Below are 16,020 nucleotides of genomic sequence, written 5' to 3' on the forward strand. Positions count from 1 at the left end.
AAAGCCAGACACAACTTATAACTTCCTCTCCCTCTCTCCTCTCTCTCCAAAAAAAAAGGGACAACAAATGCACTTGAGACCAGAGCCTCTCCCTGCAGAAATCACAAGACTTGACCACAACTTTCATTCCTCCTTGGCCCTTCTAAGGAGGTTACATTGCAAATATGAATTATGATATTATTCACCAAGGCCTGTCCCAAGAGTCATACAGCAAGTTTCAGAACTCTTATTTGTTAGAGTAAATTTTTTTTTAAATTGAAATCGTCTTTTGAAGAGACAGCTTTATGTTATGTTATGATAGGGGTATAGGGGTCACTTTAAAATTAGAAAGCTTTTAAAAGTACTTGGTGTTTGCATCCCCCATGAGGGAGGGTGAGTTAGATCTTAGCACTTCATCTTAGTGGCTGGATAAGTTGAGATGCCCAGAACTGAAAAGATTTGCCCCAAATGACATATTTTAAAATGAGCCCAGAACTAGAATCCAATCAACCCTCAGTTTAATTGAAGACGTTTTATAGACTGAACATCAATTCCAAAGCTTAAAGGGTTATTTCTTTTCCACTTTCCTTTCTCCAAATAAAAATAATGCTGTCATTTCAACTTCACAGGAAGACATGAGGCCTCATGGGAGAGTGTTACCAAAATACAGAAAATGTTTCTGGCAGGAGAAATCCCAGTAAACTTTTAACCAACCAGACATCAATGTGACTAATGTTGCAAGTGATGCAGCAGGTTTTGATATATGAAAACTACATTTGTAAACATCATCATGGCGAACACTAAAGGCAGAGCTAATCTTCCCTTCTACCCAAAGGCTTTATAATATTAAAAAATAATGGTGTAGAAATATAGACCACCCCCCTTCTCCCCAACAGGAAAGGGTATACTTAAGAAATCTCATCATAGTCTTTTGGGGGAATTTTTCTAAGAATTGAAATCTCTAGTGAATAAGATCCATTTCAAAACAAACTGTGAGTTATTCGATTATTTTAAGTAATTCTCCTTATAGTTACTTCGGGAGAGGAGAGCATGGTAACACATTATCTTTCTCAAGGGGATTTTTAATACATCAACAACTACTGGATCTAGGCATGAGACCAACCTTTGCTCCCTTTCTGCTTGTAACCAAACGGCTTGACTTTGACAAGTTTTTTAAAACTCTTTAAGTTAGAGTGTGTTACCCTTTACTTGTAAACGTCACTATGTTACAGTTACTTTGAGGATTACATTTAATGTGTGCATTTTCTAGACCATTGTCCAGAACTTGGTATGAGTCCATTTTTTCATTGTCAATCATGCAGTTATTTGAGGCCCTCCTTTGTGCCCAGAATTGAGCTCAACAAAATTGGGCATAGCACAACATTTAAAGGTATATTCCCCATCCTCAATACCCTTATGTCTTATACAAGAGGCTGTGCCTTTCATTGTGTGGCCACCATCCACATTCTGGCCTCAGAAGTATCACCTGGAGAATTGCAACTGACTTCCAACTAGGCTGTTGAACTCTATCTTTTGGTTTTTCAGTCCTTTTTGTCAACACCTGCCTTCCCCAGCTGCTCCCTGCCATTGGGCCCGCCTGAGGCCTTCAAGCCACGGATTTTGATTTCCCTGTCTCCTCTGCCAGACCAGACCAAGGCAGTGATTATGGCCATGCTACGTATATTTGACACTGTTGATCTGACCTAGCTGTTTTAACAGCAATTTGGCCAATGTTTTGACTGGAAGGCACTTTGAATCGGCGTGATGTAATGCTGAAGATGGCACATTGTGTGACTGGGTGCCTCGGGTACAAAGCCAGGCCTGTATTTACCAGCGCAGTGATTTTGTGCAACTACTTAGCTGTGCACAACTTCCTCAGTTGTTCACTAACTTCTGTAATAGTGTTTCTCATCTGACTGTGGTGAGGCATAAAAGACATGAGGCATCGAAAACCTTTAGCTCTGGTCTGATGTTTAATTACCCTACACAGCAAATAAACATGACAGAATGAATGTTAGCCATTTTAGAAGATTCATTATTAGGCTTTGAGGGGCCCAAATGTGCAAACGCTTTAAACAATTATTACTGTTTATACAGTATCACATGCAATAGACATCTCTGTGCTTTAGCCTCTCTCCCACTGCACTTTGAGCAGCTTGCCCTGAAGGCCAGGGGTGGGGGAAGCTGAGGGATGGGAGAAGGAGCAGGGATAGTTGAGTATGTGAACATTTATTGGCATGAAAAAGAGCTGCAAAGTTTATTAGTTGGGTTTTTTTGTTTGTTTGTTTTGGGGTTTTTTTTTTGCCATGTCAATCTGTCTGTGGGGCCCAAATTCCCATGTTAAACAACCCGTCAAAATCTCAGGTGCCGTCTGTATTAGGAGCCTCACAGTGCTGTGGGCATTAGTCCCCTTGCTGTCAAGGGGGCATTCCCTTTGCCTAGAAGAAGCCTGGGTACCACATGCCTCCCAGCTAGTCTGCTCTCCTTATCCCTCCCTCCCTGGATTTTGCCAGCAATCTCAGGAGAGTGCCTCATTTCCTAACCTAATTAGAAAGCCAGTCCTCCCCTGAACTCATGTTGTTTGACTTGGGCTCTGTCTAACCATTGCCAGGTCTCTTCTCTGAGGGCTGGACCCTGTACCCCAATCCTTTAGTCACTGTGTTCCCCCACCCCACCCAACCCCCACCTCTGGGTTGCACTCATCAATTTAGCGTTTCCTGACCTGACCCAGAGTTTTGTCGTTGTTTGACCTTTCTGAATGCTGGGCTGCATTCCCCAGATGGGGCATCCAGGATTTCAATACAGAAAGTGTTAACTCCCAAGCTTTCCTCCCTACTTCAGTGTTGTTGGGATTACTGGTCACCATTTCCCCACACCTACTATAAGGACCAGCCATAAAGCAGGACCAGGGCCAGTAACTCTAGCTGCATCTAATTCCACCCCCAGAAGCTTCCTGTATCCTTGGAATAGGAATTGCAAGTTCTTCACGGATCCCACACACCTCAGTGTTATTGTCCTAAAATATAACTCTGTGGTTCTACTACTCATCAGGAACTTTCAGATATTGCCTAGAGACAATAAAAGAAAATCCAACTTCTTTAGCCGTCCAACACTCTGAACTCATCTATCAATGTTTTCATCCTCAACCTGTGCTTTGGCTAAATTATAGGCAATTTTCAGACCTCCGTGCCTCTGCTCCGCTATTTCTGCTGCTTGGTTTACCCTAACTTCCTTTTTCTTCCTATAAAAAGCCAACTCATTCTTTTATGCTCAAATGCCATCTTTGTCTTGGAATTTCTCCAGTGCTTTCACTGAAAATCGATAACTCCTCAGACTTAAACTTCTAGTTTAACACCCATTTCATCTGATCTGATACTGTGATTAGTCCCACAGTGACCATCTCCTCTGATTATAAATTCCTTGAAAGTAGGGATCTGGTCCTTTGGTGATACAGATTCCTTGCCTGTGGAATGCATGTGTGAGTATGTTGTGTTTTCAAGAAGAAATAAGGTACTTCCATCATATTCATCCTTATATCTGGACATGTCATAGGAAACTGATTTGATTGATTACCAAATTTCCCTATCCAATCCCTACATTTTCCTCAGTGCTTCTCAGTAATTCTTTTTAGCTTAATGATTCGTATATTCACTACTAGAGGGGGGTGTCCCTCATCTCAGCCTTCACCCTCTCCAATCTGGGACCCCAAAGGGGATGTCCAACTGCCATTTTAGGTCCGATCCCACAGGGAGGTGGACATCCCTCTCACAATCCGTGACTGCTGGCTCCCAACAGTTTGCCTGCCTACCTGCCTGCCTGCCTGCCTGCCTGCCTGATTGCCCCTAATTGCTTCTGCCTGCCAGCCTGATTGCCTCCTAACCACTCTCCTGCCAGCCTGATTGATGCCTAAATGCTCACCTGCCAGCCCGGTCTCCCCCAACGGCCCTCTCCTGCCAGCCTGGTTCCCCCCAACTGCCCTCCTGTGCTGGCCCAGTCACCCCCAACTGCCTTCCCTCTTCTGCAGGCCCAGTCACTACCAACTGCCCTCCCCTGCCTGCCTGGTCACCCCCAACTGCCCTCTTCTGCCAGCCTGGTCACCCCTAACTATCCTCCCCTGTTGTCCCGGTCACCCCACCTGCCCTCTCCTGCAGGCCTGGTCACCCCCAACTGCCTTCACCTGCTGTCCTGGTCAACTTTAACTGCCCTCCCCTGCAGACCTGGTTGCCCCATCTGCCCTCCCCTGCTGGCCTGATCGCCCACAACTGCCCTTCCTTGCCGGCCATCTTGTGGTGGCCATCTTGTGCCCACAAGGGGGCGGCCATCTTGTGCGAGGGTGTGATGGTCAATGTGCATATTACCTCTCTATTGTATAGGATGACATTGCTTCCACATTTCTGTCATATTCCGAAATCAAATTTTTTCATATATCCAAGGAAATGTAGACATAGCTTATTATTTATATACTAGAGGCCCAGTGCACAAAAATTTGTGCACTCTCGGTGGGGAGGGGGGGTGTCCCTCAGCCCCACTTGTGCCCTCTCACAGTCTGGGACCCCTCGGGAGATAACGACCTGCTGGCTTAGGCCCGCTCCCGGGTGGCAGAGGGCAGGCCCAATCCCTAGGTGCAGCCCCTGGTCGGGCTCAGAGCAGGGCCGATTGGGGAGTTGGGGCGCTGCCCCCTGTCATGCACAGAGCAGGGCGGATTGGGAGGTTGCAATGCCACCCCCAGTCACGCTCAGGGTAGGGCCGATTGGGGGGTTGGAGCGCCGCCCCTGTCACACTCAAGGCAGGGTCGATGGGGAGGTTGCGGCGCCACCCCCTGTCATGCACAGAGCAGGGCCTATCAGGGGGTTGGGGCGCTGCCCCCTGTCACGCATAGAGCAGGGCCCATCAGGGGTGTTGGGGCTCCATACCCTGTCACACACAGAGCAGGGCTGATCAGGGGGTTGGGGAGTCCCCCCCTGTCATGCACAGAGTAGGGCCGATAGGGGAGTTGGGGCACCGCCCCCTGTCACCCACAGAGCAGGGCCTATCAGGGCGTTGGGGCACTCCCCCCTGTCACACTCAGGGCAGGGCTGATGGGGAGGTTGCGGCTCCACCCTGTCACACACAGAGCAGGGCCCATGGGGGGGTTGGGGCACCGCAACCTGTCACACACAGAGCAGGGCCGATCAGGGGGTTGGGGAACACCCCCCTATCAGGCACAGAGCAGGGCCGATCAGAGGGTTGGGGCGCCTTCCCCTGTCACGAACAGAGCAGGGTGGATAGGGAGATTGTGGCCCTGCCCCCTGTCACACACAGAGCTGCAGGGTGATCAGGGGGTTTGGGCGCTGCCCCCTGTCATGCTGCTCCAGGGGCCAGGAGGCCTCGCGGCTCTGCTGATCCCAGTGCTGGGAGGCCTCGCGGCTCCGCTTGACACAGGGGCAGTGAGGCCTCGCTGCTCCACTGATCCCGGTGCTGGGAGGCCTTGCGGCTCCGCTTGACACAGGGGAAGTGAGGCCTCGCTGCTTCACTGATCCCGGTGCTAGGAGGCCTCGCTGCTCCACTGATCCCAGTGCTGGGAGGCCTCGCTGCTCCGCTGATCCCGGTGCTGGGAGGCATATTACCCTTTTACTATATAGGATAGAGGCCTGGTGCATGGGTGGGGGCCAGCTGGTTTGCCCTAAAGGGTGTCCTGGATCAGGGTGGGGGTCTCGCTTGGGTGCCCGGCCAGCCCGGATGAGGGGATGATGGCTGTTTGCAGCTGGTCACACCCCCTTCAGGGTGGGGGTCCCCACTGGGGTGCCTGGCCAGTCTGGGTGAGGGGCTGAAGGCCGTTTTCAGGCTGGCGGGTGACTGAAGGTCCCAACCTCTCCTTTTGTTCTTTTTTTTAAATTCTGGGATTTATTTACCTTCTATGGCTGTCACTGGAGCTGAGAGCCGGCTTTTGCTCTAAGGCTCGGCTCCAGCTCTGAGACCTCGGCTGCTGAAAGCAGGTTTCAGGGCTTTGTTTACCTTCTGTATTTGAAACTTTGATGCGACTCTAGCTCTGAGATCCCGGCTCACCGAAACAAGTTTCTGGGTTTTGTTTAGCTTCTATATTTGCAAAATTTTTTCTTAGAGAGCAAGCTCAGAGCTGGGCTGCGGCAGGCAGGGAACGTTGGCTTCCTCCATCACTGGAGCAAGCAAGCCTCATGTTCACTTCAGTTGCCTGACTGCCGGTCACCATCTTGGCTTGTAGTTAATTTGCATATCTTGCTGATTAGCCAATGGAATGGTAGCGAAGTTATGGTTAATTACCATGTTTCTCTATTATTAGATAGGACTAGAGGCCCGGTGCACAAAAATTTGTGCACTCAGGGGAGTCCCTCAGCCTGGCCTATGCCTTCTTGCAGTCTGGGACCCCTCGGAGGATGTCCACCTGCTGGCTTAGGCCCGCTCCCTGGGGGGATCGGGCCCAAGCTGGCAGTCAGGCATCCCTCTGGCAGCCCGGCAGCCCTCGGGGGATGTCCACTTACCAGCAGGGACCAGACCTAAGCTGCATCGGACATCCTTAGGGCTGCTGAGGAGGCGGGAGAGGCTCCCGCCACCACCACTGTGCTGGCAGCCATCAGCCTGGCTTGTGGCTGAGCAGAATTCGCCCTGCGGGAGCACACTGACCACCAGGGGCAGCTCCTGCATTGAGCATCTGCCCCCTGCTGGTCAGTGTGTGTCATAGTGACCAGTCATTCCCAGTCGTTCTGCTGTTAGGGTCAATTTGCATATTACCCTTTTATTATATAGGATAGAGGCCTGGTGCACGGGTGAGGGCTGGCTGGTTTGCCCTGAAGGGTGTCCTGGATCAGGGTGGGGGTCCTGCTGGGGTGCCTGGCCAGCCTGCATGAGGGGCTGATGGGTGTTTGCAGCTGGTCACACCCCCTTCAGGGTGGGGGTCCCCACTGGGGTGCCTGATCAGCCTGGGTGAGAGGCTGATGGCTGTTTGCAGGCTGGTCACACCCCCTTCAGGGTGGGGGTCCCCACTGGGGTGCCTGGCCAGCCTGGGTGAGGGGCTGATGGCTGTTTTCAGGCTGGCTACACCCCCTTTAGGGTGTGGGGTCCACTGGGGTGCCTGGCCATTCTGGGTGAGGGGCTCAGGGCCGTTTTCAGGCTGGCCAAGCCCCCCGGCAACGGAAGCTCCCAACCTTTCCTTTTTTTCTTTTTTTTTAAATTCTGGGATATATTTACCTTCTATAATTGAAACTTTGTAGCCTTGAGTGGAGCTGAGAGCTCCAGCTCCAGCTCCAGCTCCGTGGCCACGGCCGGCTGAAAGCAGGTATCTGGGGTTTATTTATCTTCTATAATTGAAACCTTGTTGCCTTGACTGGAGCTCAGAGCCGGCCGCGGCACGTGGGAAGCTTGGCTTCCTCCATCACTGGGGCAACCAAGCCTCCTGTTTGTTCCAGCTCCGTGGCTGCCAGCCGCCATCTTGTTTAGGTTAATTTGCATGTAGTCGCTCTTGTTGGCTGGTGGGCATGGCTTAAGGCATAGCGAAGATACAGTCAATTTGCATGTTTGTCTTTTATTAGATTAGACTAGAGCAGTAATGGCGAACCTTTTGAGCTTGGCATGTCAGCATTTTGAAAAACCCTAACTTAACTCTGGTGCCGTGTCACATATACAAATTTTTAGATATTTGCAACCATAGTGAAACAAAGTCTTATATTTTTGATATTTATTTTATATATTTAAATGCCATTTAACAAAGAAAAATCAACCAAAAAAATTATTTCACGACACATGTGTCATAGGTTCGCCCTCACTGGACTAGAGGCTCAGTGCACAAAATTCATGCCATGGGGAGGGGGGTCCCTCAGCCCAGCCTACACCCTCTCGCAGTCCGAGACCCCTCAGGGGATGTCCGCCTGACGTCTTAGGCCCATTCCCCTAAGCCAATAGTTGGAAATCCCTCCTACAGTCCGGGACCTGTTGCTCCTTACTGCCCGCCTACTTACTGCTCCTTACCACTCGGCTCACTGCTCCTTAGTGCTGCCACGGAGGCAGCAGAGGCTCCTGCCACCACCACTGTACTTGCCAGCCATGAGCCCTCTCTTTCTGTGTAGTTGTCTGTAGGCCAACTGCTCTCTTCCTTCTCATTTAGGGTGAGTGGCATGTAAGGGCAGAGTGCACTGTCTTGGAATGCAGAGGGCTGCCTGGAACTGAGGGGAGTGGTTGGGCCCACGGGGTGAGAGGTGGACACAGAGGATGCTATCTCACCCAAGCGTGGGGCAGGCTGGCCGGCCTTCATCTGCCTGACCTCACCCAGGGAGGGACTGAGCAGGGTGTCTGCCTCTCCATTCTCCATCCTTCCTTCTGTGACACCTGTTACCCTTGCCAGGCTTCCCCCAAAGTGAGTTCAGCTCAATCCCTGAATGTAAAAGGGCACGGAGGGGCAGGGGCTCCACTCCAGTGCCCCCTGATTCCCAGCAACAGGACCTGGTCGACAAGACCTGATCTTAGGACGGTGGCCACAGCTGCAGAATATAGATCTGTTTCAAGTAAAGTTGGGAATGCAGGCTTTCATGTGAGCCCCTATTAGAAAAGGCAGCAGTTTATTCACATTGTGGCAAAGACACCTTCAAGGGTAACATAAGTGGGTAAAGTCACGGCCAAACTGGGCCGTTTCCTCATCCAATCTCTCTGAGGCACATTGACAGAACCAATTCTCAGCTCTTTGCAGGACACTTCCAGGTATGAGCATGATGGTCAATTTGCATATCACCTCTTTATTGTATAGGATGACATTACTTCCACATTTTTGTCACATTCCCAAACCAAATTTTTTTCATATACCCAAGGAAATGTAGACATAGCCTATTATTTATATACTAGAGGCCCGGTGCATGAAATTCATGCACTGGGGCGTGTGGGGGGGGGGGCGGGGGAGGGGAATCCCTCAGCCCGGCCTGCACCCTTTCTCAGTCTGGGTCTCTATTTTTAAGCCTAAAGGACAGGTTGTCTGTCTCCATTCTTATTCTTTGGGATTTTTTCATCTTCGGATAAAAGGATACATACATTGGGGCAATCCTCTTGAGATACAACATCCCAGTTGCACCCATGTGATGGCCCTCAGAGGGAGGGAGCCAAGAGACGGGGAGCAGGGAATTCTGAAAACCAAAGCAAAGGTTCAGAACATGGAAGAAGTCCTTGGTGTTCTGCAGAGAAACTTGGATTCCTTCCTCTGCGGTCACACAACTGTCATACGCCAGGCAGTCACTCAGAAATATCTTGGTATCGGCCAACTTATGGAATTCTCCCTTCTCTCCATTCTCCTGAGCCGGACTCCAGACATTGACTGCGACATTCTCTTGGTCATTGTTTTGTTTTTTTGTGTTTTTTTTCCCCAAAACGTTACAAAGTTTATATGAACATAACACACAAAGATGCAGCCTTCTTTGTAGGAACAGGGAAGGAAGGGGTGGTTAACTAAGGCACATGGAGCTGCAGCAAACACCAGCTGTAGGGAGGGCCAAGGGGGAGAGGAGTTTGGTACTGGGGCCGAGGCCCTAGAGCCATTGCTGGGGAAGTAGGGATCCCCGCTGAGTGCCACGTTCTGAGGCTGAACTAATCAGTCAAGCTGAGGCAAAGGTGGGTGGCCATATCAGCCATCTTTGGTGCTGTTTACCCTTTCCCACCCCAGCTCTGTTGTAAAACCCCAGAGCCCTGGATTCCAAAGGCCCCATCCAGAGCAGAGTCCTTGTAAGGGGGTGAGAGGAAGTGAGTAGGGCAAGTTTGAAAGCCGATATGCCTGGGTGCTGAGGGATGGCCAGAGACAGTGGTGAGAGGTAGCAGGGGAAGGGCTCTCATACATACCCTTCTGTGGGGGCCACAGGTGAAGGAGGCCAGGGGAGTAGGGTAGGGATGGGGCACCATGGCCCCAGCCTTTTATGCATCTCTGTCTGTCCTCTGCAGTATACATGGAGGAAAGGTGCTGCCTCTGAGGAGGGGCCAGGCCAGGCCAGGCGACCATCTTGAGTTCTGGCTCAGGTTATGGTCTTCATCCTGAGATACCTTCTAACTGGTGATGGACCGATACCTGACTCCCACTGCCGCAGGGACCCAGGCCTGACTTCCGCAGCCATCGCTGCTGGGACCCAGGAGTGACTCCTATAGCCGGGACCCAGGTGTTCGGTTGTCCATCCAGTCGTGACGGCCCTAGGCTATTATTAGATTATACTAGAGGCCCAGTGATGAAATTAATGCATGGAAGGGTCCCTGGCACCTGCCGGCCACCTGCCTCAGCCTTCCTTTGTTCTGCACTGTCCCCTGGTGGTCAGCACATGTCATAGCAAGTGATGGAACTCCCAGTTGGTAAAACTCCCAAGGGGATACTTTGCATATTAGGGATTTATAAAGTATATTGATATCGTGTGTATGTGTTTCTCTTCTACTAAAAAATATTGTTAAATCTTCCTCCAGCTTACTTTTTATTCTTCAGCTTCAGAATAATAAAACTCCCTGTCTTTATAAATGTTTATTTATTCAAATAATATTAACACTACAGGAAAGTTGTAAAAATAATATAGAGTTCACATATGCCATATACCAGCAAGCCTCTTCTGATGGTGTTATTTCACAGAATTAGTATTATTATCAAAGTTAGAAAATTATTATTTGTCCAATGTTCTTAACAATACTACAGCCCTTATTTCAATTTTACAACATTTCCTAGTGTTGTTTTTTTTTTTTTCTGTTCCATGACTCAATTCAAAATCTCAGCTGGCATATAGGAGTTGTGCTTCCTTGTGTTATGTTCTTCAATATTAATCTTTCCTAATCTGTGATCGTTTATCAGTCTTTCCATACACATCAAGACCTTGACACATTTTCTGAAACGGGTATTTGGTAGAATCACTCTCAGTTTGGATTTGTCTGTTGTTTTTTCAGTTTCATTGAGGGTATGCATTTTTGGCAGTGACACCATATGTGGTATTGAAAGCTTTCCCTCTAAGATCAGGAAGACAAGATGCTCACTCTCACCATTTTATTCAACATAGTACTATAGGTCCCAGTGAGAACATTTAAGCAAGAAAAAGAATGCAAACGACATGATTGTTCATATAGGAAACCCTAGATACTCCACCCCCCAAAATGTTAGAATTAATAAATAAATTTAGTATAGTTGCAGGATATAGAATCAATATACAAAAATCACTTGCATTTCTTTATGCTAACAATGGACTACCAGGAAGAGAAATTAAGGAAACAGCCCCATTTACAATTGCATCTAAAGGAATAAAACACCTAGGGATAAATTTAACCAAGGAGGTGCAAGTCCTGTACACTGAAAACTATAAGATATTGACTAGAGAAGTGATACAAACTAATTCTATCATTACTTATTCTATTGCACAAATTGTCCCTGTTTGGAGCATTAGGAGCTTTTCAGGTTGGCTGCTTGGTGTTTCAACATGGCCCCATCACTTTTTGAGCACGTCCTTATTTTCCGGTACCATAATATATTCCACTCTTCTTGTATTTTTCTCTTCCTCGGCCCTAAAATCAATGATTTCTCCAAGGAAAACTGGCTTATTTTATTGTAGGACAGTATTTAGAAATACTGAGATCTGGTGCCTGTACTAGACATGGGAGCCAATCTGGGAAGTTATATTACCAGAAATCTTGTTCAGAATATCACAGAAGACTTTGCAGCAAAATCACATTTAAGATGACACTTGAAAAATAAGTCAGTTTTATTAGACAAAAAGCAGTAGGAATAAGAGTTTCCTACAAAGAGAAGAGGTTCTATAGAGGCCCTGAAACATTTGAGAAGTTGAAGGATTAGTAAAACAAGAGTTTTTTTAAATTATTTTTTTTCCTTGAGGTCACATTGGTTAATAACATTATCTAAATTTCAGGTGTACAATAGTATAATTTGATGTTTGTATACTCTTTTGGGTGCTCACAACCAAAAGTCTAGTTTCCATCTATTACCATTCGTTTAACCCCATTTACCTACTTTGCCCTCTCTCCACTCTCTTTCTCCTCTGTAACCACTATTCTGTTGTCTATATCTTTGAATTTGTTTTTTTATATTGTTATATTTGTTCATTTATTACTTTTTGTTTTATATTTTACATGAGTTAAATCAGACAGTTTTTATCCATGTCTGTCTGACTTATTTCACTTAGCATAGTACCCTTAATATCCATTCAAATCACAAATGACAATATTTTATCTTTTAAAATATATATATATTCTTTATTAATTTCGGAGTGGAAGGGACTGGGAGAGAGAGAGAAACATCAGTGATGAGAGAGACTCATGGATTGGCTGCCTTCTGCATTCCCCACACTGGGGTTGGGCCTGCAACCTGGGCATATGTCCTGATCAGACCAACGCTCAAACACTGGGCCATGCCAGCTGGGCCAATATTATCACATCTTCTTTATCCATTCATCCAATAATGGACACCTAAGGTTGCTTCCATATCCTGGCTATTGTAAGTAATGCTACAGTTATCATTGGGGTGCATATATCTTTTTGAATTAGTGTTTTCACGTTCTTCAGATAAATAGCCAGAAGAGGAATTGCTGGATCATATAGTAGCTCTAATCTCAATTTGTTGAGGAACTTCAATACTGTTTTAGAGAGGGTGAAAGGGAAGCATCTATCTACCAGGGCTAGAGAGTTGGGACAGGTAACCCTTTCTATAGGAGAGTAGCCTGTGCAGGTCAGGAGAAACTGAACAACCTCGGTGTTCTTGGGGAAGGCATGTGATAAGGTCACCGCAAACATCCACAGTGCTTGGCATTTCTCAGTTAACCAGGTTGTTGCATATATATCATTCATAATTAAATTAGCCTCATAATTCATTCATTAAATATTTAGTAAGGGCAACTGTGTGGTTTAGCTTTAAGATATGAAAGATCTGGGAGATATTAAGTGAGTTGCCTAAAGTAAAAAAGAGTAAAAAAGCCAAATGACATAGTAAGGAACTTAATTAAAATTAAATATTTTCTCCTAGAGTTTTTCCAGCAGCTGATTCATTACAGTGAAGAATACAGACATGTACCAATGCTAAAACTCTGGCTTGGCACAGTACCAGTAATAGCCATGGATAAAGCCGAAACTATAGAGGTGAGTAGATGGTGACTTTGATTAATGTTTCTCTGTATATTTGATGGTGTGAGAATCTCATCAGAATAAACAGCAAATATATGTCCTTATATTTAATTGAATTCAATACAATGAGGATACCATTAAATATCTAAGGTTGTGAAGGTGCCCTTTAATGCTTTCCAGATAGAGTCTGAGTTCTGGGAAGAGTAGCAGCTGCTACATGTCTATACACATTTGGTATCAAGTAATATATTTGTCCTCCATTTTTTGAGAAGTCTTCAATTGAACAGAACCATAAATAGATTATTCTACACGGTGAGCTTATATAATCTTCCAGGGACTGTTTTAAGATTACAAAAATATAAGACTAATAAAATATATGTGTTTCTCTTAAGAGGCTCAGAGTATCCATTATACTTTTATTATTTCAAGTTAATTTTTTAAAAGAGAACATTAATCTGATATTGATGGGGAAGATGTTGTTAATTTACGCTATTGAAATTAGTCCTAAGAATTGTTTACCTTTCTTTTACTTATTATCATGACATTGAGGGTATTATCTTATGCTTTGATGACAAAGGATTTGGTTCAGGAAGTAAAAATGGGAAAAACAGACTTTCTCTTCATAGAGAAAAATTAACAGCAGAATTTCCTAGGGGTGCTGGGCTTGGATACATTTTTCTTACTCATTGTGGTAAAACTCTTAGAGTGTCTCTGGTACCACACTGCCCAATGCACTGTTCCAGAGGAGATAGGGAGAGGGCCACACATGGGATGTCATCCATTGCTGGCCTAGTATAACTGGGCTTAGTACATGTGGATAGAGATCTGTCCAAAGTAGGGAACTGCAGCAAGATCCTGAGAGGCATTTTGTGCATATGCTCATCCCTTCTGCTTTACTTTGGCTCCAGGCAACCTAATTATACCCATGGTTCCCAATGCTACTTATATCCTGGAGACATTCAAATGTGTACCTAGTATAAGCCTTTTTCCTGAGCTTCATACCTGCTTTCAGACTATGTCAACATGAATGCCTCCAAATCAACATACCTGATAATGAACTTGTGATTTCCTTCTCCCTAAATGTGGTCATCCTTTGATTCACCGACCTTCCCTTCCCTCACTCCTACCCTCAATAAACAACTCCACTTGGCTCCTAATTCATGGCAGGAGTCAGGGAATTATCTTGGACATTTTCCTTTCAGTCAACTCCAGATAGTCCCCAAGAGTGAGAGACAGTTGTATGCTCCAACACAAGTTAAATTTCTTTGAGTCATAGTAATGAAAATGAACCACAAAGAAGTAATTGTTATGAAATGTTACTTTAGAAAGTAGTTGTGTTCTAGCCCAGTATTCTTATAATTATGGTTGCGTTCATATCTCTATCTCTCATTTTTCCTTTCTCTCTTTCTAAGGTAATTTTAACTAGCTCAAAGCAAATTGACAAGTCTTATCTGTACACATTCCTACAACCATGGCTTGGCCTAGGACTTCTTACCAGGTAAGTCAGTGTAAATTGGTAAAGCTGTCTTGTGTGTAACTTATGTCAGGCATTGACACGGGGTAGTTTTCCTGTAGCAAGAATGTGCTGTCAGGTAGTAGGGAGAAGATGAAAGGTTGGGTGATAATGGGCCTCTGAGAGACAGGAACCCAAGGTGTAGAGTAATTTCCAGCCATGGTATTCAATAATGATGATCACCAGTGTTCCACGGAGAGTTAGAATGTCCCAATGTAGAAATGGAGTATGGCACAGGGAAGTTTTGAGCAGGGAAATATTGAAAATTCAATGAAAAAGGCAGTCATCCTCAGAGAAGTCAGTGGAGCACAGTAATCTCAGTCCTTGAGCTTTCATCCAGCAACAGGACCCCATCAACTGAGAAAGAGGAAGCAGGAGTTCGGTGGGGACTTGGAGACTTTGAAGAGGTTAGAGATCAAGTAGACTCATGGAGCTCCTTAATCTTCAGAGGGTTAAAGTTGGATAAAGGGGGGAAATTTCTAACTTTTGGAAACTCAGAACTTAGAAATTTAGAAAAATTCTTAAAATTTTCAATTTTGATGAGTGCTCTTTTAAATATTAGTAATGTAGAAAGATATCTAAAATATGCATATCCTGTAACTGCATATGAATCTCCCCTTGACATTCTGACCAAAGCATTTGGGAATTTGTAATTAAGAAGAATTTGTTGTCTTGACTATGCTTTACTTGCTTTGGATGTTGCTTTTCTCTTCTTTGTAACCATGTCTTGTATTTCTAGTACTGGAAACAAATGGCGCTCCAGGAGAAAAATGTTAACACCCACTTTCCATTTTACCATTCTGGAAGACTTCTTAGGTGTCATGAATGAACAAGCCAACATATTGGTTAATAAGCTTGAAAAACATGTTGACGGAGAAAAGTTTAACTGCTTCTTTTACATCACTCTTTGTGCCTTAGATATCATCTGTGGTAAGTCTCATGGATTTGTTTCTAGAGCTACGGTGTAAACATACAATGGCCTAAATAGAAAATAACATTCCACTGGGAAGGCAAATGAAGGGGTTAGAAAGGATATTGGCTTCTTTGGAGTGGTCCATCTGCTAAATTAGGCTCCTGAGAAGCATTACCCACTGCTAGGGCTTGGAGCAGAGCCAACCTGCCAGGAAGGTCAGAGGGAAACAGGAGTAGGGACAGGGAGTAGGAGAAACAAAAGGTGCAAGAGTGAAAGGGGAAAGGAACAATTCTAAAATATATAAGAATTTATGTCTTTTTTGAAGTATTTGCCACTGGAGCATAAACAGAAGGCATGTATATAAATTTAATGGCTGCTTCTCACCCATATTTTGCAGAAACAGCTATGGGCAAGAATATTGATGCTCAGACTAATGATGATTCTGAGTATGTCCGTGCAGTTTATAGGTAAACAGAGCCCTTCTAATTATTTTTAAAATTGTTATTGATTTAAGCTTTAAAAAATATTGCTAATA

The 16,020-nt window shown here is 45.7% G+C and overlaps 1 protein-coding gene across 1 annotated transcript in view; it reads left to right on the forward strand.

The window, feature by feature from the left end:
- Positions 1-16,020, forward strand: part of LOC139005924 (cytochrome P450 4V2-like) — a 32,092-nt gene that overhangs the window by 829 nt on the left and 15,243 nt on the right. Inside the window, exons 2-5 of the mRNA XM_070408237.1 lie at positions 12,962-13,074; positions 14,472-14,557; positions 15,312-15,502; positions 15,883-15,952. Of these exons, the coding sequence (XP_070264338.1) occupies positions 12,962-13,074; positions 14,472-14,557; positions 15,312-15,502; positions 15,883-15,952 (460 nt within the window). The remainder of the gene's footprint in view (positions 1-12,961; positions 13,075-14,471; positions 14,558-15,311; positions 15,503-15,882; positions 15,953-16,020) is intronic.

Source organism: Myotis yumanensis, unplaced genomic scaffold (assembly GCF_028538775.1).
Source record: "Myotis yumanensis isolate MYYU_CA2020_CCGP unplaced genomic scaffold, mMyoYum1.0.hap1 SCAF_3, whole genome shotgun sequence".
NCBI classification, from domain to species: Eukaryota; Metazoa; Chordata; class Mammalia; order Chiroptera; family Vespertilionidae; genus Myotis; species Myotis yumanensis.